General features: G+C 37.3%; 1 protein-coding gene across 1 annotated transcript in view; it reads right to left on the bottom strand.

The window, feature by feature from the left end:
* Nucleotides 1-8,697: 8,697 nt before the first annotated feature.
* The window catches only part of POC1B (POC1 centriolar protein B), a 50,632-nt gene continuing 33,848 nt past the window's right edge, over nucleotides 8,698-25,481 (bottom strand). Inside the window, 2 exon segments of the mRNA XM_057381132.1 lie at nucleotides 8,698-11,996; nucleotides 13,196-13,384. Coding sequence (XP_057237115.1) covers nucleotides 11,892-11,996; nucleotides 13,196-13,384 — 294 coding nt within the window. The 3' untranslated portion in view covers nucleotides 8,698-11,891.

The following is a 25,481-nucleotide window of genomic DNA, read 5'->3' as shown; positions in this document are numbered from 1 at the left end:
ATCTTACATCTATCAAACGGCTGTGCAACAAGGCAAACAGCTCCCTAAGTAGCTTTTTACAAAACATTAAAYATACTATCATAACAATAAAACCTAACTATCCAGCTGCTGGTGAATTATGTACATGTGGTATTGTGGACATCATGTCTCCTCTCCCCACCTTGGATCTGTCCCTTTCTGCAGCTGGAAAATAGCAAAGATCCTCCAAGGAGCAGCTGAAAAGTTTAATAAAAGTAAGTCAGAGCTGCTTAATCTGTTTTTGTGATCTGGCTGCACTTTTTCTGAAAATCATGATTATGCCTTTGGCAAAGTTCAGGGTAAACTGAGAGCTTTTAGCATGGCCCCAAAACGGGGGAGAAAAAAGCTGCTTGCTGTCTTCTCTTTTGACATGGCAAATAAAAGCAAATGTGTGAAGGTATTAGAGCCCCACTGCAGAGCAGGAAGAGGAAAACAAACGACACCACACCATATGCCCGTAATCCCAATTAAAATGTATTCAAATTCCTTTCTCTTCTCCTCAGCTTCCCTTTTCCACACCAGTGAACAAGCATGTTTGACAACAGAGTGTGGGAATTTCTAGTTCACTGAGCAGATTTCCTTTCTCTTTGCCCCTGCACCTACCTGAGGCTGCAGTTCCCAAACCTCACGATGCACTTTAAAGCAAACCCTGTCTCCCCTCACCATAGGGCCGGGCATCGCACACACTGCCAGGGAATCCAAGGGAGCAAACTGGGAAGCAGCTGTGGGCAGTGTTGGGCTTTGCAGGAAATCAAATCTTTTAGCTCCATCCAGGGATGGAGCTTCCTGTGCTTGAGCAATACAGCAGGAGAAGCATTGAGAAGGTGAACGGGACCTTCTGCTTTCAACAGGTGTGGAAGAGCAGCCACAGCAGCCGAGGTGAGACCTTCTCAGTGCCACTGGCAAGAAGGGGGCAGGGGGAAGGTGCTGCAGGGTGCTTAGAAGACTGGAAAATACCTTGGAGTCAGTGGGTTCATGCATGAGCACATGGAGAGGAGGCAATAGGAGCCATTTGTTAGAGGCTGAATGAATAGAGAAAGATTGTTAGAGTGGCAAATCAATCCACAGAATACCAAAATTATTTAAAAAAATGCAAAAGGATACACTTGCAATTATAAAATCAARTAGGAGGAGCAACAAGTAAACAGGGTCTACGATTCATAAAGCCATGGTCAGCCATTGATAGCAGAACCCTTYTCTCAGGCAACAGAACAGGCAACTTCATCTGCAGCTTTTTGCATTTCTACTTTTCCCAGTTTTAATGCAAAAGTAATTACTTTCTTTTAAAGGTCATTCCTTGTCCTCTTCATCTTCTTATTGACATAAATGCTATTGACTGGACCTATTAGCAGAGTGTTGCTTTTCATTGTCTCTTGATTTAAACTCTGTTCCTTTCTCCCTTGTAGGGTATCTCAGATCTCAATGAGAATTCAAAACACTTCCTCATAACTTTGCAGTCTCCAGGTTTTGGGTTTTACATTCCCCTCCTTGCCAGCCTTTTCAGATCTCCATCCCACTGCTTCCTACACAGAGTGCAGTTGCCAGGCTCATGATACAGATGCAGAGATAAAAATTCAATTCTCAAAAGTTGACTTAGTGAAAGGATTTAAACATACAGTTCCAGACAGTTTTCTCTGCATGCATTTTCTTTCTGCTTTTAGATTGACCGCATCGACTTTTGCTTCTTGAACAGGTGAAGAAACCAACAGAATCCAGGTGTTAATCTCCATGCTCGCWTGTGCCACAGGGAAAGTAAGCATCTGGGGAAAATACCAAGCAAGTGGCTCAACAGTTGTTTAGTTGAGCAAGAAGTTGCTCTGCAAAGTTCTAGGAAACAAGATCTAATGGACCAGAGCCATTTGTTCTCCCAGCACTAAAATCTCCTCAGTCTTTCTCCAGACCTCTCAGTGTCTTGTCCAGTTCCCAGCCACTCTGTGGTTCTCAGATCTACTCTTTCATTTCCTTACCACAGTTTCATCTCCATGCTGAGCTACTCTTGGTCCCACTGAGTCCCATTTCGCATTTGGTGTGGCCTGGGTTATTTGCTGTGACAGCTTTCAGTGAGCTGCCTGCCTGTGTTCTCAGAAGAAATGTCTGCTGCACCGGTTAGTTCCATCAGCGGTCTAAATGCTTTCTGATGCCAGAAAGGCTTCAGCAAAGGTCTAAAGGGGGAGGTCACATATTACCTAATTTTTTAAAAAGGCAGAGAATTTCCGGAAAATTTCATCCTGAAAAGGATACCTAGCATGGAAAATTTCATTCAAATATTGGGAARTGTGTGCAAACAACCTCCTACAAAAAAAAAAAAAAATGCAGGAAAGGAGGGCTATTTGTGGCACCCCAAGTCTGTGATTGAAATAATTATATGAGCCCACTGCTTTCCTAACCAGGAGTAAGGGCCCCCAAATGACCYGAGTGATTCTCTCTGCCAAGCCATATTAGTGCTGTATGAACTGCAATATTTACTCAAAATCCTCTTACAGACAATGTCCTGATTCAAACTGCATCCCATGGCTGTTGCAAACAATGCCATTATTGTACAGTTTGTATACCATGACAGCTGGCAGAAGTGAGCTTGGTAATTCACATGGATCTTTGAAAATGTGCCTGCACTTCTAACTCTGTCACCCACCACAAMTTCTCAATGGCTGCCTGGACAGGTTTCTACCAAACAGGATTGATACTGATGCTTCAGGCCAATGAGAAGAAACATGTGAACAGGAGGCAGGTTTCCCCTGGCATATGCTGAGGTCATGCCTGTGGTCACTTTTTGCCATGTGGCTCTGGAGAGCATGCTGTCTCTCATGTGAGGTAACCATGAGGGAAATCTGCAAGAAGGGACAACATTTTGAGGTTGCCTCATGCTATTCAGAGTTGGAYGGGTCCATTGTTTGTACAGCATTAACACCAAATTGATGCTTTTGGGAAACTCCACCCATGAGCAATCCAGAAATCTTCCTGGTGTGCCCAGCAAGATTTCAGCCAAGTGCAGTAATTGTAGGTTGCAAAATAATTTTTCAGAGGAAAAGGATGGAACAGAAGAGAGGGGGAAAACACARTGTGGAAGAGATAAGTAAAGAACTGATGGGCTGCCGTAGAGTGGGCAATATAGGCATGACAAATATTAGGACAAAAGGAGGCAGAGCTCATAGGTCCATTTGTGAAGAATGTACAACCAAGTTATCAGAGGCTGTACTTAAGCAGAATGGGGTTCATATTTGTTCTGTCCCTCTCTCTCTCTGCCTGCATTTAGGTTCTGCTGGCATTGTCTCTTCCTCTCACACCCTGAAAACTTGAAGCCTCTTCTCCTTGGACATTTCAGGGTCTGGCAGGACTTACAACATTGCCTAGGAAATTACACTGCRGCACATAATTTTCTCTCCCAATTCTTTCTTTTGCTCCTGGTCATGCTGTAGCAGCAACACAAGCAACATTGTTGGCAATGCCAGCCTCTTGAGCAATCCACTTTTGAATGTAATGGGTCACTGATTGTGAAACTAAAACTGAGAGATCTGGAAAAATCTGATACTCTAAAGCTTAAAGAGAATATTGAAATCATGCTTACAGCTGGATTTCGTTGYTTAGTAACACCAAGACCAAATCTGCTTCAGAGGTTAAATCACCAGATCTTCTTTATTGGACAAATGCTTCTWCTCAGTCAAATGCTTTTCAAAGCCAAGTTAACCCAAGTACACAGACACAATTAATATCCTGATGTTCATGGACTGAAGTTAAAAAACAAGTATAGGAAGTTATCAGAGGTTAAGAGTTTGGAGTACAAAGGCAGATAAAGGTGACTGCCTATGGCATGAGCCCTGAGGTGGCAGGGAAATTACCTGCCTTCCACAGCTTGCTTCACCCACCAAGCCCCCAGGATCCCAGCACACGCCTGCACAAGGCCCTGCCCTCAGATCACCCCACATTAAAGAAAAGGAATGAAACATCCAGCACCCCCAGGTGATTCAGACTGAAGTGCAGAGAAACATCTCTGCCTCCAAGGGAAGATGGAGCAGATAAACCAGGGAGCTGCAGCCAGCTGGCTGCTAAGGCAGCTTTCTAGAATATATCTCCGTGTCTAAGTTCCCAAAAAACCACCTCATGTGCACAATTCCAGCAGACAGAGTGACCAGAAGACAGCCAGCCTCTGTCCCAGAAACTGGCCTAGAGGAAGTGAGTGAAGGAGATAGTGTTGAAGGGCACTGCAAGCATGGAGAAACCACAATGCAATGAGGTATTTTAGAAAACAGAGGAGACCATATTGGCCCTGAGAGGTCTCCTGAAAATGCTCAGAAATGAAGATGGRATGAAAAATATTGCACTTCCAAGGCAGTTTAACCTGAGCAGTTTCTCAGGAAGAGAGGAAGGCAGCTATGGGTCTCCCACATAACAAAACAAGGGACTGGGCTATGCAAGGTTCTTACTATCAAAATATCTACAGACACAATCAGAACAATCAGAAAAAGACAGGCAGAGCCAATGTGTATATGTGTATTTCTGTCAAGACCTTTTCCCTCTAATTAAAAAAAAAAAAAAAAAAAAAAAAAAAAAAAAAAAAAAGAAGCAAAAGAAGTCAGGAAGAATCACAGGTTCAGTCCACAGCCATCCTGGAGCCATGGAGCCTGGAAAGCTGCCAGGCAAGCTGGCAGGAAGTCAGGCATGCTTATGATGGAAACCTGCCCTGTGTTTCATCGGAAGTTCATTCAAACAGAGACTCTTCTGCAAAACATTTTGCTGACGACAAATCRGCATTCTCTGACAAAACCCTGGGCTGTTGGAAACCTCCCAGCCAGTGCTCCTTATGGCATAATCGTTCCTTACATAATAAAATAGAAAAGAAAGAAAAAAGAAGAAAGAAACTGGGTATGTCATAGCTAGCATTAATGGCCTATGTTTTATATATTTTTGTAGGTATATTTTATATATTTTTCTCCTTATATGGAGCAAATCTTAAAAATGAGCCCACGGGCATTTCAGTCTGATTTTCCACAAGTGCTGGAGGCTCTTTGGAGGCTTTGTTACCCTACAGTGTACACAAACATAAAAAAGAATGGTGAGGTTTTGCACGACAATGAAGTAATTTGATTGTATCCATCATCTTTTCAGTCTGAATAGCATTTTTCAGATATTACATGTTGTTAGTTCTGAATTCCTCCTTGTTCCTACTAAACCTGTTAGATAGAAAAATACTGGTAATTTCTCCCCAAAACTGAGACTCTCTAACAAGGGCATAAGTCTCTCACTTTGAAATGACAAACCAGAGCATTTAGAGAAAAGAGAGAAATGTAAAAAACATACACTCAACTTTGAATGCCTGGATAGCTCACAGCATTTTTATTTATAAATTAAAAAAGGACAAGATKAGTGGTATTTCCTCTTTTATGGTTTTAAATGATACTGGAAACCTCTCTTGTTCTCGCATCTCTTCCAAAGGAGTACCCAAAAAGAGGAGGCTGCATCCAAACTGTGGACCAAGTCCAACATTCTCCTCATTTACCTGAGAACCAGAGTCAGACGTGGGAGCCTCTAATTCAGGCAACTGTGAAATAAAGGGCAAAGTATCCTTTTAAACTAGCCAGAAGCTCAAGTTAAATGGCTGTATTCATTTTTTGTGTACCTTTAAAGAAAACAGACACCAGTTGCTATTCAAATTTTCTTTCTTTGCCCCCAAGTTAGGTAAACACAGTGTGCAAGATTAGGACATTTCCAGCATGCAAATTCAATCATGTGAGAAGTCCCACCGATTTCAGCCGGTGACTTCCTACTGAGTCAGCAAAGTAGCGATGCCTGCGTGTCATTTTGAGATGACAAATCTCCCTGGCCGCGCCCGCTCTGGCGGGGAGGGGTATCGCCAGGATGTCCTGCGGCCCTGGACCCCAGCAGACGCCCTGGCTATGTCCCGCCTCTCGTTTGGACAAGATCGAGTTTCCACAGGCTGTGCTTTTGTCCCTGTGCCCAGGGCCAGCAAGAAGCACACTGGGCTTTGTGAGAGCCTGGCGGGCAGAGGGGAGCTCAGGGGGGCAGCACTGCTGCTGCTGCATGGCCAAAATCCCAGCTTCATGCTTAGTCTTACCCACATGCTGAAACTCTTTGGTAATTTGGAGTGGTGCTGTATCAGCCCTGGCTCGGAGGAGACTTTCACAACTTCTCTAATGAGTCTCTCACAGTCTTTCAGTAATGCAGCTATTTATAGGCTGGGTCTATACTGAATAGACTGCAGAAGTTGCACCAAAGCTCACAGTGTTTCAGCAATGAAGCCGTAAAGAGACATCAGAGCAGACTGAAATCACTCAGTATGGTTACATACAATCAAATATTGTAAACTGCTATGTTTTGCATGATTAGACTCACTGCCTAAATGAAAAGTTAATAGCATTTTAACACAGTTATATAATATTCTTAGAAGTGACAGCTGTTTTTGTGAAATACAAGAATTTTCAAGTCATAGGCTAAGGGCTAAACCCAGCTCTCACTCACAACCTCAAATCTGGGTGTGGCATCACTGAAATTTAACAGAATACCCTCAGGAGTCAGTGCAGAGCTTGCACTGATAGTCAGAAACCATCACTTATCATCTCATTTTGCTCTTTCAAATTACCCTTTTTAGGCTTTAGCAAACATCCTGGGTCTTGTGGTCCTGACACGTATCATGAGTTGAAAATATTAATTAAAAAGTGTTCAACTACTGCATACATGAGAAAGCATTGCCCCTGTTCTTTTTACTACCAAGCCCATTTCATCTTAAATGTTTCCAATTGAGATGCACAAGATGCAGGTAGCACAAAGCAGCAAGATCTTTTGGATATGGCTCACCTGAATCCTTCTTAGAAGAAATCAAAGAAAGAATTTTACTGCTTTGACCTTCCCAGACTTGTGTCTCTGACACTTGTTCATAAAGTCCCAGTAAACAGCAGATTAACACAAACCTGCTTTGTTTATGAATGTTATAAATCTTTTTCTGAATCTTACRAGAATTGACATTCAATACAAGTGTTGGAATAAGCACCCTAAGCCTTTGGCTTCCACTACTATAGCCAGAAGAGGGGTCAGTGACACCCTTTAGCACAGGGAATCCCAGCTCTTGCTACCTTYTGCGTCCTTATCTCTCTAAAAGGAGAGGGGATTTCCTCTGGGGATTAAGAGGAGATAAAACCTCAAGACAGAGGTACTATTTCATTACAATACAAAGCACATATAGATGAAAAAGACAATCAATGGTTGTCTTTCCTTCTTCTCTTTTGGAAATTGATTCCTCTTTAGCAGCTCTGCCCTCTCTTGCCCAGGTCTGCAAGGACACAGGCCATAGCAGGATTTACAAACCTAAGTACTATTTGGAGCTGCAGAGTTCTGTATTTACATGGCATTGACAGTCTCAGTCCACTCCTGCTTCTGCAAGAGCACTGAGCAGGTCCTTGCTACAGGCATGGGAAAATCACAYGACCCCAGTCATCAGCAGCCTCACTACGCCCATTAATAACAATGCTGCATCTTGAACTAGATTTTCCTGCRCTGGTTTAGACTGTTGCTGCATCCCAATTTCACATCCACTCCTCCTCAGGTGAGTGACTTTTGAAGGATGAGGTTAGGCTAGACATGGATCGAAAACCAAAGTTCCTGTTGCAGTGRACATGCATGAGTAGCCTAGCAATTCCCAGAGACCTCTGAACAGAACTATCAAACAGCAGCTCTTCTGACCCTGACACACTCAGATGAGTTTTTTCCACCATTTTCATTAACTTTTGCTTCTTAACAGTGGGAAAAGGAAGCAAGGCAAGGTAAAGACCTTGACCTGATTGTGTAGCTTCATGGCAGGAAAYGCGTTAGCAAAAAAGACAATTTTTCTGCTTTAATTTTCATTTACAAATACACTGGTAGTACTTTGTCTAGAATTACTGTCTTAAAAAAATAATTTAGAAAGCGTAGCACATTTTGTCTCATGTATGGTTCCTCAGTGCTCAGCAGTAAAATTTGACAATACTAATAAACAATAAAAGGTTTTGATTTCATATTACTAAGATGTTTAATTGTAGGTAAAATATTAAGTTATAAATATGTTCTGTAACAGTTAATAAAAGCAGCTTATCACTCACTGACTAGTTTAGATATTCTTTTTTTCTGTTGGATTTAAAATGTCTGTTGAAATTGGTGAGGAGTGTACTCAGCACATCCTGTTAGCTGAGTCAATTGAAATTGCACCTGTTCTTGGATGCAAGTCATAACAAATGCAACCCATATACATTGTAAAGAAAAGGGCTTGTATGCACTTTTTCCAATTAACATCTGCCTTTTGGCAAGTCATTAACCTATTTTCTCACAAAGAAACGGCTTCAATTGTATTATGCATCCGAAGCGTGCAAAAGTCCTTGAGGGGGTACTCTGACAAAAACATACTGTTCCTGGATCCAATGTGAACATACATATTCATTAATTGTTGGGGGCAATGGGTACAGAATTTCTGATTTTTACAAGTCTTACAAGGTGAACAGGTTACATAAAGCTATGTCCCTGGAAATAGCCACATCCTGACTACTGTCACATAGTAGAAAAATCAAGTGATTTTATGCTGTGATATGGCAAGGAAAAGAATTAATTTTCATTCAATAATAACACAGCCATACTGTAAAAAGACTTCTAGGAAGAAAAAAGAACATTGTTTTCCCTAAAAATAGTACAGTATGTTTATTTATTTAAGTAAATAYAAATAAAGATGGTAAATTGCATTTTTCAAATCCCTCATCCTAAATGGATGTGTTCAGGACATCCTAAAATGACAATGAGAATCTATTCTACCACCATTTTTCAGCCAGAAGATTARTATAATCAAAACTAAAAACTACAGTTTAGATTTCCCACATAAAGATGATAATGAATAAACTAAATATTATCCTACATGTATAAAAGCAAGAAAAAAATCCCCCAAAGGGAAGGGTATTGTTCAGATACACTCACCTACGAGAACTGGTTTTCCAAAACCTTAAGTTTATAAAAAAATATGTCAATAACAGCAAAAAGTGMATGCTGAAGTAACAACTGGTAGCATTTCTTTCAATTTGGAAGAGCATTTTTGGTTTGAAATGTCTGCTGAAGTATGTTGCAATGAGCTGCTGAGCTGCTGCACAGCACTTTGACACTTGAAGAATTTGAAGTTGGGTTTCTCCAGAGACAGTCTCCCAGCAACAACTATTCCTGCAGCCACCTTCTCTCTCYCGACACACAAACCTTGGGGATCTACTACGTGTCATTCTTTTCAATATGTAATTGAGCCTTTTTTGCAGTAGCAGGCCCTGAATGCTGGAAGCAGTCTTTCTCCAAGAGGGTGGCCTATTTATATTTAGTATCAGAGGGATAATTTAGCCTGAGGAAAGCTGTACCACATCAGGTACATTGCTCAGCTTGTTTAGAACAAGTCTGGGCTCTCAGTACTTCTCTACACTCTGCAATACAGATCTAATTTCCATAATTTAAAGACTCATGCAATTATTTTTTCACATGGTGCAAATGCACAACTAAGGCACCAGTCATTTTCTTCTAGTTTTATAATTCAAATTAGTCAAGTCACCAGTCATTTGGCAGAGTAAAACCCTAGAGTAAATGCTTCTGAGAGTTTAACTAGCCTTGACAGGTGCTTTTAAAGGAAATTTTTCCATTCCATAACTTTATTAGAAGTTATTAGAAACTGTATGGATCAAAAGAATAAGATAACTTACCCACATCAATGTTTTTTTAAAAGAAACATCATGTTAGCTTGGTTGTGGATATGCTTTAGGGCAGCCATCACAGCTTGGGAAGAAAACACACCCACCCTGTTTCCAGCCAACCATGACCCGACATCCTAAGTGTCATGTTGATTTTCAGCATCAACAGACCACCAATAGAATGACAACATGTTTTAATTTGGAAATGTTATGTTGGTTCACCTGATTCACAACAACAGAGGAATAAACTGGATTAAGTAGTAAGTGCTTCAGATAATAGGTACTGAAAAGGAAGAAGGATTAGTGACAGGAGCTAAGGCAGAAGGGAAAATTTCAGCAGAGATTTTATTTAAAAATACAGAGGTTAAAGAAATATCTGAAACTTGTTCATAAATAATCCAGAAAAGACTCAAAAGAAAACTCGGCAGATTTCAGACCTATATATACATACATATATAGTCCACTAAGAGAAAACAAGAAATAAATAAAGGTTTTAATAGCTACATGGTTTTGTGTCTTCAAATGGAGACAAGAAGAAAAGACAAAGACCACAAGAGTATTTGCAAATTCATAAAGCAGAGTACATTTGATCTAAAAGACAGCATTTAGATAACTTTGTGTTATATAGTAGTATAACAATTGCATAGTCAAAGGTCAGGCTGGAATATGTAAGATCATTCTTTGACAAAAAATATGTGGCTAGGATGCTGCCTAGAAATAGTTGCATCCAAAAATTTTATGAGAAACTGCTTCTTTGCCATAAACAGTAGCACTTAAGACTGAGCTGCAAATATGGAGYACCTACTGGTAAAAATCAGAGTTAACCAAGGAAGTGAGGTGATGTCTGGCTATCTGAATGAAGGTGGTTGCTGAGAGAGAAAATGAGAAGTTAAACAAGAAAAATTGACTGCACATTTCTGTGGCTTGAACTGCAATCGTATTTGCACAGTGAGCTTCTATACTTAAGCTGAACTCTATTGATGTTAATGAGGTTCAGCCTGGGAAATGGGCTTTATCTATATACAGTCAGTTGCAGAATTGGATTAAAATGCTCCCCCATTTCAAGTGTCCTATTTTGTAACACACATGTAAAGTTACGGAAATGGATGATTACCTTGTTTTGACTGGGGATTTACAACAGGTGTCCTGCCATTGCCATCTAAAAAATAATAGACATAAAGAAAATAGATCTTTTACATTAAAAATTAATGGAAAAATAATTTAATAATTTTTRAAAAATAGCTAAAATCATCTAAGAATTGCATTTTATTAAAAATAAAACTAAACTTATCATACATTGCAAAGTCTTTCCTGACTTATGTCTGCATTCACAATACCTGATGGGGTACATTCATAGCATGCAAAGCTTGAGCACACGTGGACATTCTCACAGGATAAGAATCTTTTGTGTTTATGACCTCGATTTTGCATCATTTTGTGTTTGGTTCAAATATGTTCTTCAGAAGTATAAAGTTAATTTTTATTTTTTTAAATAYGAAAAATTAATTTTGATAGGGTAAGCAGAAGTGCTCAAATGCATCAGTCTTGGAACTGAATTTACATAGATGCAATTATAGCTTCAAAACTTAAGTGACTTAATTTTTGTATTTGTAACTGAAAGTTTWTACACTACATCTTCTTGCAATTATTACTAAAATATTTAGAAGATATAGAATAACACACCACTTTTTGGTAAAATACTTGAGAATATGTATGGGACAAAGAACATCTCTGGCATTTTTGGTATTACATCTTATTTAATGTAGGTAAATTAATTTACTTTAATTTAAATAATGTTGCCTTAGCACAAAGGACATTATTTTCACAATCCTAGCCTGAGTTTAAAAACCTGCATAGTGGTAACTTGCATAATAACTGCTATTCATCCAAAAATACATAATTAGTGGCTTAGTTATAATCAAAGATCTTATTAGCTTSAAATAAGAGTCCTAGAATGTTCAATGGAAATGATTTAAAAAATACTAGTTTTGATTGAGCTACACTTCATTAAATATATAACCAGAATATCTGCTGAGAGCTACCAATCCTTGAAAGTCTTYTTTAAATTTCTTCAGTTTTTATTACATTGATTTGATGTTTCTGCTCAAAGCAAAATCCAGTGAAGAAACATTCCTTGTGATTTTATGAAACATAATCATCAGTATAGTTCAGTTTTGTATTTTATTTTTTCTGTTTTCCCTTAAGTAACACTTTTTGCTGATCTTTTATGCATTCGTTCAATTTATCTTCGGTACAAGCCAGACGTTGTTCCAGGATTGCAATAGTCTGCATGAAGAAGAGAATCATTTCAGTTGGTTTTATATTACTAACACAGCATTATAAAAGCACGTGACGTAGTAACAATAAGAAAAGTAATTTTAACTCAACAGGGAAAAAAACCCTGTAAGATGGCTTAGCTATTCCACTATTTATTTACAACTGTATTTAAAAATCATGGCTTCACATCCATGGAGATTGTCTAAAGGTTTTTAATTGTTTTCAAAAAACATTTTCTCTAAGAGAAATACATATATGCATAATGTAAATTGCTCTGAAATACTATATGAAAGTCGTATCCATAGTTCAATAGAAAACCAGCCATCATTGTGACCATGATGTCTTCTAAAAAATTAAAAGAAACTTTTAAGGCATTGCCAACAAAAGTAGGTGAGAAAAAAATATACTATTAAAAGGCATTCATTCTCTAAGAGACTATCTTAATCAGAAAAAAAGTAGCTTTTTGGACCCAGGGTGGCAGTTTCTTATTCATCCAATTTACTATACAAATAATTTTCAGCTCATGACTTGACTCCATACTTCCCAAAACCTATTTCTTCCTAGTTAACATATATATTGCAAAAGAACACAGAAAAAACCCTTAGCTGCTCCCTTTTGATGTGATTTAATGTTAATATATTACAGACTGCAAAGTAGCATTTTAAAACATAAGGTAAATCTGGATTACTATAAAGAAGTACTGAATATTTGCAAACAACTGACTCAGAGTCATGACTGAGACTAGTATTTGTGCAGTTTCACTGACACTAGGGTTTATTCCACTGCTTAGATTTCTACCTAAGCCAACACCTCACACACTAAGTTTGAAAAGGGATTTAATGGTATATTACCAATTTACTTTGTTCATCCCCTGATAGTGCATAATTGTTCCAGCTGGAATTCGACAACTGGCTTCTGACAAAACTACCCTAGATCTCACTACTGAAAAATAGTGATTCCCTTCACCCAGAGTTAAAAATACAACAACCACCTTTACAATTATGCATCAGGAAGCTTTCAATTTAGCAAACACATTACATACAATCAATATTTTCTGAAAGAAAAACACCAAATCAGTCAAGTTGACTATACAACTATTCAAAATAACCCCATAGTCTTTCATGTTCTCATTTATGAAGATGATTCCAGGGTATTTTTGCCCTTCGACAGCACTGTGATTTTGCACTTAAGTGTTATTGCATACTTACTAGAGTTAACGTATCGAGCTGCCCCACAATGTGGTCCAAAGCATTGTCCACGGAGCAGGTGATGCCTCTGTGTCTGTGCACAATACGCTCAGCTGGTCCATTCTCATTCTCTGCCTTCCTTTTTGAACTCATTGCCAAGGGTGAAGCAGAGGAACACTGGGAACACTGCTCTTCAGGTTGGCCAACACCCTTGAAAACAGGAACACCATTTGAAGATTCGGCTGCCTTTGTCTTCATTTAAATGGAACCGTAAGATAGATAGAAAAGTCAGGCTTTTAATAAAAAAAAAAATCTATTTACACATATATGCATACACACAAGGGTCTTCAGATTTGCTTTTTGTACCAGGTCCAGTTCATAACACCTCAGTTTGTTCTGACCTAAGAGAGAATTCCAACTGTGAAGGATGAGGCAATAAGGGAAATCTCAGCAGTCTTTGGGTGTTTCAGGAATATATGATTAATGAGCCATGTGCTGTACCACTAGGCTTGAATTAAAATTTGAGTAAATAGYATTATTAAGGGGTGTTTTCTTCAAAACGCTAGCTCTGGTTGACAAAGAAATTCACTCAAAGTAGTCATCTGGATGAAAAATCCATATGTTACTAGATGATCACAAGGGTTCCTTCCAGCTTCATAGTATGAAACCTTTGTTTAGCATGAATTAATCTCTTATTTCAGCATTAAAAAATAAGTAGTTTTTAGTCGTTTATTCAGTGACTGTACCTTTGTGAGAAACTGATTCCCTCAGAAAATAGAAGGAAACAACAGAAAAGACTCACACAGTGCAAAGTTGAGAGAAGTAACTTTGATGTATAAACATTGTTCCAGGCTAAGTGAGAGAGCATGATCTTMCCAATCATTTTGTCTTTGTGTGTGTCTTGAAGTTCTTCATGGTATTTTTGAGTCATGAAAGGTTAAATCATTACTAAATCCTTAAAGATCTTTCCCAACAACTTCACCTGATTAATTATTGACTTGTTGAGATTTCTTTGAAAACTTCTTATACCTTCAGACAATTTTATTATTWTTTTTTTACACCAAAATTAATTGAGGAAGTTATGTTTTACTATTTTTAATTACATTTCATATATCTACATTTACAAAATAAACCTTTTAAATTGTTACAATTAAATGGTTTCTCTGATATTTATTGACAGCCTTTGAAAATATCCATTAGCTATGCAAAGGGTAAATTTTAGTCTCACCTGATGTATTAAAAATACACAATATTTACAATGTACCCAAAATATATTTATGTTGTAAAGCTGAACAGATTTTGAAAAGAGGGAGTCTTAAAATCATTACCAGCCATTAAAAAAATAATCTCATAAGTCTACAAAATAATCTTGTAGAATTTAAATTGCTAGGCAGAATTATTGGCAGACTTTTACAACATTACCTAGGCATGTAGATGAACTTTTGTCAAGAATGATTTACGCATAATTGACCCTGCCTTTGAATCAGGTAGGATCAGAGACTGATGGATAATGTAATTATTTTAAATTTAAGTAATACTAAGTAATATCAATATAATTGCAAACTTGTACTGTTGCATTATCCACAATAACATTCCTGTATCTTCAGTGCCATCCTGCACAGTCCTGTATGGGGGCAAATGGCTGAAAGCAGAGATTGTGGTGAGGTAAGAGAGCAAATTAGAAAGTCTTCTCACTCACTCCGGGTTAAAAGTTCCGTTRTGCAGTTACATTCTGCAAGGACAAGTCTCAAGCCCCCAGGCAAGAACCCATAAAGGCAGAGCATGAGGTTGGTAAGAGACAGGGGCAGATACCCAGGCATGTACTTCAGACCATAACTGACCATGCTACAAAACCACAGGGAATCCATCTCAAGGTTTGATAGATAGTACCACGGTATTTGCTGATACCTCTTTCATTGATTTCTTTATGAAAAAAGAAACARATAAATTCACAGAAAGATACTTCCAGTTTCCTTTCAGTCCTCCTTTCTGTACTTGGTGACTGACTTAGGCAAATGAACTAGACATGTCAAATAATAAATGGCTCATGCAACTAATGCTGAAGTCTATCAGGGATGCGTATTGATACCAGGATGGGGCAAAAATAAAACTGTGCTAGACATCAAACTAGAGATTTCAAACATTAATYGTACAAGGGTGTTCTACAGAAAGCCCTAATGGCTATAACATTTGCACCGGACTAAGAGAATTGGCCTTTTCAGTTCAAGTCTACTTAAACTCATGACTCATAAAACAATGCTTTGTCAGCCAGGCTGTTGCCTTTTAAATGCACAAAACTGTGGAAGAAAGGGTACTCTCTCCAGCCATGCTGTTCAAGTTATGTTGCTGGCTAACAGAAAGCTTTAGTTCAATGGTTAGAATGCTCAGCCAGGTACAGGTAAGTCCTGTTCCCATGAGAGACTTTATGTTTTATATATAAGGGAATAAAACGAATAAAAACTCCAAAGGAGAAAGGATGTGAACCCAAAAGTTTCCCACTCCTAACTAGATGGTTTAATTACATCTGTCTCTAAAAATTAACTAATTTAATTTTCTTCTCAATATGAAAAATTTTGTTATGTCAAATTCAAATTATTCTAAAGAGTTGTATACTGTAAAGGAGTCACTTGTTAGCACAAAATGAAATAGAGCACAAATGGCTGGATTTTTGGACAAGATGGGAAGAAAATGAATTTCTCATTTAATTTCACTTTGCTTTAGATCCTTGCTTTAAAGTTTTAGAAGTCCTCAAAAGAAAGCATTTCAAGTATCTTGGAATATTCTGGTTCTCAATGTATCCCATGCACTTTTAGATGAACATGAAGTATATACAGCATTGTTGCATCTTAAGACTGTCCATATCTTCCCTTTACAAAGATTTTGTGATATGATTTGTTAATTCAGTCCTAGGAGAACTCATATTCACCGTGTTATTTCCAGCTTACAAATACATATCTGAGGTCCTTGGGAAAGAGTATTAATGGAAGGCTTTGGCATGTTTACTAAATCAGGAAATGAATATAATCTCAAATGCTGGTTAACATGGAAAAGATGAAGTTCAATTTGGCATTCAAGTTTTAAAGACATGATATTGTCATGCATTTAACAATTCCTGCCTTGCAACCAGTCACACTATGAAGAACACTCTTGTATTTAACTACAACAGGAGAGTCTGTTAGAACAGACTTCTTAGTGATATTTCCAGACAAACAGAAAGCCAGGGAGCACACAGAAACSTTCCTTTTATCTGTACATTTTGACTGTTTGCCCAGATTTCAAACCTCAACCATGACAAGCTAAATTTGACAGAGAGATAAAGAACTCATTGATTAAGTGGCAACAAATTTTAGGAAAATTGGTATATTTTGGTAAATTTAGGGCTGGTAGATGCAACATATTGCAGGAAAACTAGGTAGACGTCAAACATTATATACTCTGCATGGCAGCAGTAAACCTGCCCAGTAATCACAYGACTTATGAAACACAAGCACTTGATAAAGGAAGTTAAAAGTGAAAAACACTCTGTGCAGGGACAATTTGTGCATCTTACGCAATTATATTTTGTAGACGCCTGTATGTGTTCTCTGAAAATTATAGCACCTAGTGCTGATTTAAATCAAACTTAACAATGAGGTAGRGTTCTCAGAAGTAATTTAGTTCCTGAAAGCTTCAAGAAACCATTTGCCAGAGTTTCCCACCTCAGGTTAACACAGCTCTGCAAATTCTTGCTCTTTAGCTCTGAAGGAAATAAGAAAGTGAGGGTAAGATCCAAGTTGGAATCCAGGTCTGCCCAGACAACAATATCAAGAAGATCAGTGCAAATAAACCTAGTATTTTTTGCCTAATGTTCACAAAGCTATTTGTACTAATGTTTTGAGAAGTACATTAATTTTCTTGCCTTTGAATGATAAAAGCAACTAATTAGCACAGCCAAAAGAGATGTAACTGTAAACTCCAACTGATACTCTCTGACTTTGCTTAAAGGCAATCTGCTTTGCAAGTTCAGTGTGCTCAGGATAATCCATTAATCCTCAAGCACTTAAAATTAATAAAACATATATTTGACATTCCATGATACTCTAAAATTGGTGTCTGTGATTTGAAGTATTACGATTTAAAATTATTTTAAATGAATGGAGCAGGAGAGGAAAACGATCTGAGGTTATTAGACATTGCCATGTTCTAAGAAGAGTTCTACTCTGAGGCTGGTGTTTCTTAGTTTCTTTTCAAAAAAAGATTACTGCACTTCAGACTGAAAATTAAGCAGAAATTTCAGTTTAAGCTCCCACAAAGTGGTTACAAATTTTGCTCTTAAACCCAGCCTAAGGGATTCTTTCAATCCGAGGAGGAAAGCTGTGAACTGAGTAAAGAGAGCAAATGCTAAGCTCTTAAAAATCTCACCAAACACCTTTTTTCTACAGTAAAATTGATCCAAAGTTCAACATATCAGACAAATAGGCCGTGAAAAGATGCATCTCGGTAAACTGCCACTAGCATTGCAAGTCAGAGATGTGGAAAAGTCCTCTTGTAATTTACTGGGTTAAGCAGCAAATTGAGATTCTTCTGTTACACATTCGAAGACTTAGGAGCACAATGTTACATGAAAGCATTTACAGAAGTAAAGCAAAGACCCTGATGTTTGTCAAAACTCAAACACARAGAAGTAAATAACTGAACTTTCAAAAATTTGGAAGAGAGAAATTAAATGAGATCATTTCAAATTTTCAGCTTATCTAACTTGTGTCCAAAATGGTAATTTTTATCATATTCTGGAAATTTGTAGAGATTTTTAAACACTTTCAGACATAAGTATGTTCAGGCTATCTGCTTTTAACCTTTCCTAATATCTAGTTTAAAATCTTCTCCAGTTCAGGAAAGGTTCCAAAACTGCTGAAATCTAACACAGCACTCAAATACCAAAACCTTACTGTAAAGGAGTGACACTAGTCTCAATAGATTACCTTCACTTTTGGGTGCCTATCAGTTCATGTCCAACACTTTCATTCAGCACAATATTTTATGTAAAAAAAAAGGTTCTTTTTAAAGAAAGTCTTTCTACTCGCAGTCTATTTCACATGAAGTGTTTCAAGAATTAAATGTTGCCTTCCCTTCAAATTKAGCCCCTTTTTAAAGTACTTGAAATGCTACCAATTCATAAATAACAATTCTGTTTGTTGCCAGAAATGTAGAAAAAATGTCTCATAATTCAAAAAAAACCAAAGTATTGTAAGAGTATCAGAGCTATAGCTTATTCTGAGAAAAAAAAAATTAACAAGGCAATCAATTGTGCTTCTGAGCAAAGAAWAGAAGAAAATTAAGATGTGTACTGTGTTTTCATTCACAGCTCATTAGTAATAACATGAACCCACATTTGGACAACTTCATGCAAGTTACAAATAAGGAGAGAAGGAACAGATTTGATTAATCAATAGGAAGTTATTACCATGACATTACCAGCGGATGTTCAGAGGAAAATTAAATTTAGCTTATAAATGATGTCACAAACAGCAAACCATAATTGCTCATCTTTGTTTTCTGTCAAGTAAAATAGCCAAAACTCTGTGGGTGGTACTTGATCAACTTGTGAAAAATCCTTACACATAACCTTATCACCTCTGCCTGTTCCCGAATGTTTTCCCATGAAACATTCACACAGCAGATAGAAACAAACACTGCATCCCAAGCTCCCTTTGCTTCATGATGGTTAAGAATAGATCTGAATAAAATGCATCCATATATAAAGATGCCTGAGTAGTTTTATTTATAGAAATAAAAAAATCCCTCAAGGGGAAGAAAAAAGAAAGATTAAAAAAAAAAAAGAGAAGTCTCTATCACTCAACTGGATATCAACAGTCTTCAATCTTCTATGAGCTACAAATTCAGAAACCACAGACCAGTTCCTAAAAGCATATCTTAAAGATCTTGTAATTAAGATGGGCTTATAAAAAAGTGACACTGGTAAGCTTCCTAATGAATCACAAAAATTGGCATGGTCTGCTTTTTAAAAATAATCCTGTACATTTTGAACACAYGGTACATTTGCCTACTAATAGTAAAATATTTCTGATACTATGCTTAAAACAACTACAAATAATTAGTCATAAGTAGGGCATTAAGCTCAAATAGACCAAAGAGCAATGGCATAACAGAGTAGTCTCCCACCTTACCAGACGTTGAATTCCCATGTCTTTTGGTTATTTAAAATCACGTGAAGTTCTCAGAAGTAGTAGTATTATCATTATTGCTGCTTTTTTCCTCCTCTTGTGAACTTAGTCTCAAATAAAAAGTGGTTCACTGTGGAAATGCTAAATTTAACGATTTGAACACTGTTTTTTTCAAATTGGTTTTGCGTGGTTTGTGTTTTTTGGTTTTTTGTTTTTTTTTTTTNNNGGGGGGGTTGGGTTGGGTTTTTTTGTCAGCCATAATTATTCACAGACTGCATCTACTGCTTTGAGTTTGGTGGTTTTTTTAGTCAATGAGTGCACTACACAAAACCGAGCTCTCTGATCTGTTAGGCTAACAGTGAGTATGTTAAATCAGAATCCGTTTTATCAGTTTCTACTGAAGAAAACTTCCCTGTAGTTTCAGTTGATAATAGCACACTTCATTTCCTCTCCTCTTGCACATACATGAACTAGCACAACAACAACTTGCCATGTTCCAACTGTGGCTTTCTGCCCCATGCCATCTGATGAAGTAGCTCTGGAATCATTTATTTGCAAACTTTAATTGAAGTTTTGCATTCAAGCAGTAAAATACAGATAAACTACGGGGCACATCCAAAACAAAGTTTTACTAAGCATTTCTAGCTTGACCAGTCTGCTTTCAGAACTTGTAACACAGAATTTCACACTTAATTCAAGTTTTTTTATGTTATCTTACACATCCGAGTCTTCTTTAGCTCTTAAAAAAATCACCCAAGCTAAAAAAAACATTTAAAGCACTTAACGTAAGTGCATCATATCCAGTCTGACAGAGAAAGACCTTGAAGCACCACTGAAGGTAGCATTCAGTTTAGAGCCTGATCACGAGTTCTGGTACCAGGAACACAAACTCTCAGCTGATGAAACAGGCCAGACTATCAGACTCTATTCTTTAGCAAAACAGGCATTTTTACCTAGAATGGAATAGCATAACACTTTAAGTCTTGAAAACAGCAGATTCAGCCTGAAGCTAACTGAGTTTATAATAGCCAGAAGGCCAGTACAGAACAACAAAAACTAGTAACTCACTTTATTGTTTTTTTAAATTTTCTAATCTGTATAAAATTAGCTGAAATCCTGATGCATTTACAGCTATAGTCTGACTAAGGAGATTTATTTATTTCTATCAGGATGACAGCTATGTTGAATTCTGCATTCCTGCGATAGCATGAAATAATAAACTCTCCTATTTCCAGGCACATCTCAAGTTATCCTGAAAGATAAGTTCTTAGCAAAGAAATGACATCATATTTTAGAAGTGTACTTTCACACACATAATGAGAAACTGACTACATGGGTTTCTTATGTCAGCTTTTTCCCAGAGTGCTGCTTCTGGTTTGAGAAAGATTTGAAGAGATTTGACTTGGCTGGGTGGCCATTGACAATACCACAGAGTTTGTTTATTCCATAGAAGCAAGAGTCAAATCTCCTCTAATACAAGGTACTTACAGGAAAATATCAAAGAGTTAAAAGCATTAGAAATTAAGTTAGCAATCCAGCATAGCAGAGTCCAAAGTTAAATCCAACAGGGCCAGCACAATTGCTTGAACACTTTGCCAAAGAGACAGATACTGCTGTCTGTGAAAGAAAGAAAAAAAATAGAAAGAAAAKGAAGGACAAAAGGAAGTTCAATATTTCATATATTAGCACTGAAAGCCTCTGACTATAGCCATGAAAAATATATTTTACTGTGTAATAGAAGAAACACTGTTCCTCAGCATTTTACCAAGGCTTTTGTTAATGAAGTGTTATACCTATAATGAATGGTGAAGGTTTGAAAAGGACATCAAACACTTCAACAGTAGCATCACAATAAACTCCTGTAAGGATAAATAAGCTTCAAAATTTTAATTGAGAAGTCAAATTTATGTGCTTTTATTAGACTTCTTAGGACATCTCAAGAAAGTAGCAAAAGTCCATCCTGAGCTATTTCAGTGCTCAGCATTAGTAATATACAGAGGGTTTGGACAAGCTGTCCTTTTTGCCCAAATAAAAATTATACTCAGTCCTGCTTTGCTTTGTTCAGAGGTGAGATTATAAAAAATGCATCAGCACAAATTTATGTACTTAAATTGAGTTTTACAATTTACTGTGMTAGGAATCATATTAGTGAGCTGCAGAAACTGAGAAATTTGAGAAATACATACAAACATCCAAGAAATGTTAACTTTACAGTGCCTGTTAAACTCCTGAAAAAAATGTAATTATTGTTGAATTACAAGCTTCTATCAAAATAGACACTGTTCAGCACCAACTAAAATGCTGAAAGTGTTGGCACATAGTACAAAACTCTGCCTCTCTCAGCAGCAGAGTTCTACAGGGGCAACAACTTGAGGAAACCCTTCCTTATGATTCTTATCAGATTCCTTTGCCACCAAGATGTAGAGGGGGAGTTGGTGAATACTGCAGAAGGGAAAGAATCTGGTCTAGTGTCCACAAAAATTCAAAACTTCCTGCTCCAGATCCAATTATTGTCACAACTTTTTACTCTTTCCTGAAGAAACAAAAGAAAACTCCCCTTATATGCTCCGTTGTCTTTAGCGATACTTATGTGACCAGAAAAGCTGAGGTTCTGCGAGCAGATACACAAAACAAGAGTACTGCTTGCTCCTGCATTCACCAAGGTGCAGCATCTTTTGCACAGAAGAGGTTCTGCAAAACAGGCTCACTGTGAACTGGCACATTTCTCCTTTTAATGTAGAAAAGTAGAAAATAATGAATGTAATTTATGATTTTTTCAAAAAACACAGCATAACATCACAGATCAAGAGAAAAGATATATACACAAAGAAATACCTCTTTGGAATATAAGACTATACATAAAAGGCTATATATAATTTTCATATGTATATTTTATATATATCTAATTTCTTTCTATGTGTGTAATAAATTACAGCTCTGGCCCCCATAATATGCAAAGCTCAAAAACTGTGTATATTAGGAAAATAAATGGAAAACACTAAATAAAGGGTTTATTATTTAAAGATAATTAATAAATTCCACTGATCCCAGTGGATTATTTGGTTCATACATCCACCCAGGTTTATACTAATTTGTTCAACACTTATGCAATTCTTCTGCATACATTCCATATTTAATTACTCTTGCTGTTACTGTATTAGCACTCGTGATATGTTTGCCACTTTTTGTTTAACAGCCACACTTAAAACATTAATATTAGTATTCTCTATGTATTCAAAACATACGATGACACAATCACACACACACACATATATATACACACACACACCCTAAATAGTTGTCTAACTTATTTGCCTTTTGCTCTAGCATAAAAATGTGTCTTGGAATTGTATTTGTATTAGTAACGTCCAGATCAGAACCATCACAATCTAAAACAACATTCAATATCAATTGTCTTTATATAGGTCTATGTAACTCAGAATATTCATGTATGAATGCTATATCAAAGTCCTGACCAAAAAACAAATGAATCTACATTGCCAACATTCTTCTTTCTGGTGTCAAGGAACATTCTTTAGGATGACTACTCACACTGGCAGACCAAAACAGGAGCATCAGTATGTTCCACACACAGGACTGGAAGCCACGGGTACATATACAACTTGGAGCTGAAGCATACAGGTAGAATTTACTTGTGTCACCATATTTCAATAAACTACCACACGTCCATTGTTGAAATCTGGTCCTTTGGTAAGGCCAGGACAAGGAGAAACAAGAAATTTTTATTATATTCCTGTTTGCCATTTCTTTGGCATTGAGGTCTGATACTTTACTGACAAACAGAACAGAATTTTTTTTCATGAACACCATGAATTTCAAGCTAAAGTCCTCTTCCTTTGTAATGATGATTAAGTTGCAGTCTCTCTACATCTTTTTTGTTTTTAGGAAAAACTCCCCTATTCATGTTAATATTACGATCTTTTAAATTTTCTGAAAGGAGGATTACATTGGTATTTTATTATCACCAGCAGCACCCTGGTGATAGAAAGTATCTATGAAACTGTGTCCATGCAAGGTATGAGAAGAAGCGTAATTTCTCACACTCTAATGAAAACACAGCATTACTGGCAATCCCAGTCATCTATGCCCCTGCAACTTAAGGCATGTAATTTATAATAACAAGGGACAACATTAATACAAGTATTTTCCAGAGATCAATCAAGCTAAGCCCTTAACACTTACATGCAAGATACTCCTGCTAAGAACAGCAACTCAGATTCTGAAGTGTGCTTGCACTCCCTTATACTCATGGCCACATGACACTTTCTTTGAAAATAGAGCTCTTTTCTCTAAATAGCTTGGTTGCATGGGTTACGGTTGGATAAGGGATACAACTGAATTAAAAGAAAGCTATATCAAGATATTAAAATAAATATTCACTAAATTAGCATTAATGAAATACTGTACTAAATACTACCCGCTGGGGTATAGACAAGAAATATAAAAACAACTATGCTAAAAGGTGTGTAAAATGGAATTACACCCCCTTTGTTAATTCCATTTGATTAACGCTGACTCTGTTCTTGCAATCACATGGAAGAGTTAAACGATGGATAATCAATTGTACAGTATCAGTTGTGACAGGTAGTGGTGAAGTCAAGACGTGGAGATGCCACACTCAGTGGGATATGGAAGAATGTATATCCTGACTGTGTGCTGCACTCCATACTTGATGTTGGAGTATGACAATAAAATGAATGCAGTTGGCATTATAATCCCAGATCAACAGCTGGGATTCCAGTCATAAATGTCAAATTCCTGTTGGGGATTGAAAGCCATCACAGAGAAAATATGCTGTTGCATTTTGCAACTATAAAAGGCAGAATAATACAAACTACTAATTAATACAAATTAGAAGTGATGAAACACAGCTGATCAGGGTTATTGAAGGTGTCAGCAAAACTGTACAGCCATTAGAATTAGCACCAATAAAAAGGATCTTTTAGCCCTAAGGAAATAATACTGAAGCTATCATTTCTGTCCACTTGTCCCCACACTTCACTTATAGGTTTTGAATCTGTTGCAGATGTAAGAGGGTGTGGTGGAGCAAGAGATATTCTAGAGGGAGCTGATTTCATACAAGCTCCCTGAGACTAGACTGACAGCTAACAGAAAGAAATCAGTAAGTAATTCCATGGGGAAAAAGGCTATGGCATAAGTTTACACACTATTTGAGTCCAGAGACTGCATGAGAGAAACAGAACCTATGATTACTCCATGCAGTTAAAATATGTCAGAGGACAGCATCTCTCCATGACTACCTCCCTCCATCACACCAACCCAAACTGCTACAATGAGAGTACCATATGGCAGGGATACAAACAGAACAAACCCAATCAACCAACTTTTCAGAGCGGTAATGCCATACATCTCCACTGATGGTGTCACACACAGAGCTACTCCTTTTTTCCTCCAAATGTTTTTTATTGCAAAATGCAACAGAATCCAGTGCTCCTCTTCCAGAAGAACACCCTAATCACTAACCATGGACCATTTCTCACTTATTTTCCTCTGATGCCATATACTTTCAGCTTTTACTTTATGAGTGATGCTTCAAATTCAAGCATAAAGGATGGAACTACTTCCATTCAGTTTCTGTAACCTGCTTTTTACATTACAGCCATGCAGACAGAAGAAAGAAGAATAGTCTCAGGCTTTAAAAATATAACTGAATCCAACATATGTACTGCCTGAAGCAAAGGAAGCCATTACTACCACCTCCTTTCATCCTATTTTTTCCATTGTAACTCAAGAAAGATGTTCAGCTGTGGCATGCATGTAATAACACACCTCTATGTATTATAGCACATTCACATTGGATACATGGCTCCACAGACATCAGCCAATTCAGTCAGTTTACAGCCAGCTCTGATCTACTCCTTAATCTCTAAATAATTTTTTCTCATTATTTCCTCTGTCCTCCTATTAGTGTTCAGACAGCTGAACAGATCAGGGAATTGACTTGGATGGAATTAACTAGACAAAAACAGCCCTTAAGTTAAAATGACTGTGAAATTATCCTTTAGCATTGTTCTCCCTAATTTTTTACCTCCAAACTGTTTTGCTGGAATATACAAGCCAAGGTGTTTTTCTATATTAAACACTTACCTGATGAAGGAACA

The sequence above is a fragment of the Malurus melanocephalus genome, unplaced genomic scaffold (assembly GCF_030028575.1).
Source record: "Malurus melanocephalus ecotype Western Australia unplaced genomic scaffold, MMel_1.1 scaffold_493, whole genome shotgun sequence".
Taxonomy (NCBI): domain Eukaryota; kingdom Metazoa; phylum Chordata; class Aves; order Passeriformes; family Maluridae; genus Malurus; species Malurus melanocephalus.
Note: the sequence above shows the minus strand (reverse complement) of the source record. Positions and strands in the feature narration are given on the sequence as shown.